This window comes from Rhinopithecus roxellana, chromosome 5 (genome assembly GCF_007565055.1).
Source record: "Rhinopithecus roxellana isolate Shanxi Qingling chromosome 5, ASM756505v1, whole genome shotgun sequence".
NCBI lineage: Eukaryota > Metazoa > Chordata > Mammalia > Primates > Cercopithecidae > Rhinopithecus > Rhinopithecus roxellana.
The window spans coordinates 48,956,565-48,961,215 of record NC_044553.1 but is presented as its reverse complement, the minus strand read 5'-3'; the positions used below and the strand labels follow the sequence as shown (position 1 = coordinate 48,961,215).

The 4,651-nt window shown below is 41.5% G+C and overlaps 1 protein-coding gene across 3 annotated transcripts; it reads right to left on the bottom strand.

The window, feature by feature from the left end:
- On the bottom strand, positions 1–4,352 carry CFL2 (cofilin 2). 3 transcript variants are annotated; one of them, XM_010377375.2, is made up of 5 exons: positions 3,964–4,055; positions 3,201–3,431; positions 2,781–3,088; positions 2,589–2,665; positions 1–2,506 (listed from the first exon to the last, which is right to left on the bottom strand). In XM_010377375.2, exons 2-5 carry the CDS (start codon positions 3,201–3,203, stop codon positions 2,394–2,396), a joined length of 501 nt encoding a protein of 166 aa, XP_010375677.1. In that variant the 5' UTR covers positions 3,204–3,431; positions 3,964–4,055; the 3' UTR covers positions 1–2,393. The 3 variants fall into 3 exon arrangements, with proteins under 3 accessions (XP_010375677.1, XP_010375675.1, XP_010375678.1); XM_010377373.2 differs by lacking the exons at positions 3,201–3,431; positions 3,964–4,055 and adding an exon at positions 4,076–4,352; XM_010377376.2 differs by lacking the exon at positions 3,201–3,431 and having other exon boundaries at positions 3,964–4,337.
- Positions 4,353–4,651: the final 299 nt, after the last annotated feature.

The window sequence follows — 4,651 nt, the reverse complement described above, 5'->3', positions numbered from 1 at the left end:
TTCATGTATTTTATTTTTTAAACTCTCATAACTTTGCAAGCTAGCAGTAAAATATTGCCTTCAATATTTTACTAATTAGCACCGTATACCTTTTAAAGCTAACTGGAACATTGATTCATTATAAATGATTGTAAAATAAAATGATCATTTCAAATGCCAAATTAATCTCAAATAACAAGGGAACTATTATTATCTTTTTTTTTTTTGGCTCTACGCACAAAGATGTATTTCAAAGATGAACTTAACTATATTAGTATCAGTTTTGCCAATCTAGCAAATCAAAGTATCACAGTTTAAAGCAATATTTAATCTCTGAAATTACTAAAGAGGCATACAAGAAAGTTAAGGAATCAGCTACAAAAACAAAAGATACTACATAACTGATTTATAGTCCCTTATTTTTTGAAAGAATGAGGAAATAACTCAATGAAAAATTCCATGGTGCAAGTATCAGTTACAGATATGGTTAAGTATACATCAGTATTCTCTGTTTTGCTTATTAGAGTTTGGCCTTACCAAAAACTACCGAAATGTCCAGGATAACTCACAGGGACAACTGGAAGCCTGAAATAAAATTGCTCAGTGCAAAAAGATCCCAAACCATTCATATAATTTTAAATGGAAGCCTATTTTTAATGTTCACATCTGAAAAATCTTTCAAAAATATGGGAAAAGATCTAATTATACTAAAATTACTTCCACACATTCAAAAAAGCTTTTTAAGGGATATTTTCTTTCCTGTTTTCTGATAAAAGCATTCCTCTGAGCTATGGGGTTAAGTTCTGAGCCACGACTGACTGCTTACTAGCATGCCTGTTTTGCATACCAGTAGAATCAAGTCCAGTTTTGCCATTTGTGGATAACTATGACAAGATACAAAAGCATGTGTTTGCCATAAATAGCCCTGGCTAACAGCAAACTGCTCACACTGAGCAGATCAAATTCTCTATAAGGAGCACAGTCTGGACCATAGCCAAATCCCACTACTAATGTTTAAGACTGCTATATCAATTCCTATTCCAATTCAATTTGCAAAATATATTCAGAAAGAGTAGGTGAAATGACTGTTCCGAAACATCGGAAGTATCATTAAACTTTTAAAGGAATTTTACAAATTATTTTCATTATGACCAAATAAGCAATAAGAGCTTCCTGCTCCTACTACACAACTACTTAGAAATGTTAATATGAATAAAAAAATAACTATGCTAATTTATCCAGAGAACAAATCAGATATTGAAAAGTATTTATGCCAAAGTGCAAAAAATAATTTCTGATCTTCACATTAACACATAGGAAATAAATAATGTTTATAAAAGTACCATTCTTTAACAATGGTATTTTATATTAGTTGGCTTTAAGATAGAATATTTTTTAAACCAAATAAATCCAACAAATCTGGAAAATATCACACATGAATGTTGTACAAAAAAAATTCTCAAATGACCAGTGCAGAGATTAATAATATTACCCTAGAAGTTGTTTCACATAACATTTTGCAAAATTTCCAAGGAAAACAAGGCAACGTTCTCTAATATGCCACAATTTTTATTGCAACGTGGCCATTTTTGGAAGGGTGGGGAGTTTGATCTCAAAACAATGTTCCATTTAAGGCTCTTTTATACAGAAATTGCCATCATGACTGATATTCAAAATATCTTTAGTGGTGCAGGACTCATATGGTAAACATAAAAGTCCTACACTTATTCAGTAGTGTACACTCAATGGAAAACAAAAAGGCATTAATAACAGCTATTTCTTTTAAGAAGGTATGCAGGTAACAGGAATGAACACTGAGGTACTAGGATAAGTTGATGACACAGTTAACAAAACAAAACTTAATTGGCATTCCTTTTAGGATATTAAACTTGTTACAAAAAGTGCTTTTAATGCATAGTGTTATATCCGTGCTGCCATGTCACAAAAATAGGCTTGCCAAGGCAGGTGAGGTGTATGAATGCTCAAGCCTCACAGAACTGCAATCAAGTGCAACTATAAATAATACTGAAAAAAGTTGACCATCTGACCAGTGGATAATACTTTCAAGGCATTCAATTAGCTTATCCTTTGCAGTATTCTAAGCTATTCACATTGACGATCACATACATTGTAGTGCTTGCTGCAAGGGAGGCATATAACCAGTTGTTTTGGCTAAAATATGACAGGAAGGCATTCCTTGGGTTCTGCATAAAAGTAACAGTATTAAACAGTCTAATGGCAATCACTGATAGGCTGCTTAAATAAATGATATTTCCTTCATTCATTGTGTTGGAAGGGCCCAGTGGAAAGGGGGAAAACAAAACAACAACAAAAAAAAAACCTAATACTATTCCAATGGACTGAACTGGAGAAATGCAAGCTCCTTAAGATCCAGATGGCACTTGACTGTCATTTTATAATGGTTTTCCTTCAAGTGAAACTACTACATTGCCTCCCAATTTCTCTCCAAGTGTCGAACGGTCCTTAATATCATCCAAGCCATTTACTTGCCACTCATGTTTAATACCTAAAAAGAAAAAACATTATGCTATTACTTTATTATAATGAATAAAGAATAATTTCTCTGCACAAAATAATCAAGATTGTACCTGTAAATTTCTTTTTAATGGCATCTTTAGAGCTAGCATAAATCATCTTGCTTTTTAAAGGTGCACTTTCAGGAGCCCTACAGAAAAAAAAAATTATTGAATCCCATTTATAAGAAAAACAAAGGTAAGACTGACTATGATAACAACAATCCTTGCATTTTAAAAGTACTTTTTTCTTTTGTTTTTACACACCAGAATATAAATACTAGGTCTTCTTTCTTAGACTCTTTTGTTTCGTATGTGGCATCGTACAAAGCATATCGGCAATCATTCAGAGGTAGCAACTTCACAAAAGATGTGTAGGGGTCCTCTACAGTATCACCAATGTCACCCACCAAGATCTGCTTTGCTTCCTCTACAATTATTTGTCTTTTGTCATCGCTTAAACAGAAGAGAACTGCTTTCTTTCTCTTTTTGATCTCCTCTTGTGTAGAAGATTTCCTTACTTTCATATCATTAAAAACTTTTATGACTTCATCATTCACTGTAACTCCAGAAGCCTGAAAATAAACACAGAACAGTAATTCAGAACACGTATTTTGGTTTTAACCAAAATTACTGTTTGCCTAGAGAAGACTCACTTTAGTCTGGACATCAAAAATTGCACCGTACCATGTAAGTCGTCCAATCAGATTTGTCACATTTTAAGAATCAGTAGACGATACAGCGAAGGAGTCTAACTCATCCTGCCCATTCATCCTTCTTAAAGGGGTTTGGACGTGGAAGCGAAAGGGACAAATACAAGTTGTCCCATCCCTGAAATGTTTCCTATTTCACTGGGTGATGTCAGAGCTTCAGGACCGGCAGCAAAAATACCTTCTGTATTGTGTCAACTCGGCTGGCCTTAAAAAAACACTTTTGGATTTCAGTTAATGCTTCTACTATTTTTTTCTTTAAAGTCATCCTAGCCACTGACGTTTCCTCATAAGGAAAGAGAATCAAGTGTAAACTCCAAACCGCCCACGGCCCACAGCTCACATGCAGACACTCCAAAACTAACGGAACGAGTGTAAAAGCATTTACGGCGAGAAAGCATTTTAAAAAGTGTTTTCCCTCTTCCCTAATCTCCCCGTAAGGGTTTCATTACAGGCCGTCCAGACCCTGACACACACAGCGTTCGCAGCACGTACCAATTTTAAAGCCTCGCGTGTTAAGTAAAATTAGGAAGCGAAGGGCAAAGGCGGCGCGAGCGGCTGCAGTCCGCAGACCCTCTCGCGCCCCAGCCCGCCTGGACCCAACCCCGACCCCCAACCTGCGCCGGCGCCCGGGCCCTCCCCGCTCCCCAAAATCCAAAGAGCAGCAGGGCAGGGCCTGACGGCCGGAGGGCAGGCCGGTCGGTTGGAGAGCAGCGGAGCCGCAGAGCAGAAGCGCCCACCTTGGAGGCCAAAATCAGGTTAAAATGGCGGCCCCACTCCCGGGCCGTGCGGGGCCGTGCGGGGGGCTTTTCTCGCCACGCCGCGGCCTCCCGGCCAGCGCGCTCGTCTTACCATAGTGCCCTCAGCTGTGGCTGCGGCGGCAGCTCGGGCTCCGGCTCTGTGGCACTGGGAGGAGAAGGAGGGGCGGGCGAGCGGGTGGGCAGCGGAGAGTGCGGGGCACGCCGGGAGCTGCAGCCCGAGGGAGGCGGCGGGGCTCGGCGGGCCGCAGGCGGCGGGCGGGGCGGTCACGTGGGCACGCCCGGTCCCTAGCCGGCGCCGCCCGCTCGCAGGCCGGCCCTCTGTCTCGCGGCCCCGGCCCCCCGGCTGCCCGCGTCCTCAGCCTGACCCCAGAGCGCGAGCCCTGCAGGCCCGGGGGGCGGCGCGGCGGTAGCGAAGCCCGGGAGCCTGGCAGAGTCGCCTCCAGCCCCCGGGCACCACCCGTCAGTCGGCGGGAGAAAGTGCTGAGCTCCCAGAGGGGCGTTTCCACCGCCTCCATGGGGCCCTGCGCCAGGGGTGTGTGCGTGTGAGGGTAACTCCTGCGAAGGTATCTTTCCTTAGTTACCTGTGGTTTCCCCGAAAGAGGTTGGATTTCGTCATTTTGAGTCTTTTTGGAAAACCCCCAGTTGTTTAGAGATAAATGAGAATAAA

Excerpts from the sequence above, each read along its gene's own strand:
- CFL2 (XM_010377373.2), bottom strand. Across the intron at positions 2,666-2,780 it reads GACCTAGTATTTATATTCTG|GGCTCCTGAAAGTGCACCTT; the intron begins GTGTGTAAAAAC and ends TTTTTTCTGTAG. Across the intron at positions 2,507-2,588 it reads CATTAAAAAGAAATTTACAG|GTATTAAACATGAGTGGCAA; the intron begins GTACAATCTTGA and ends TTTTCTTTTTAG.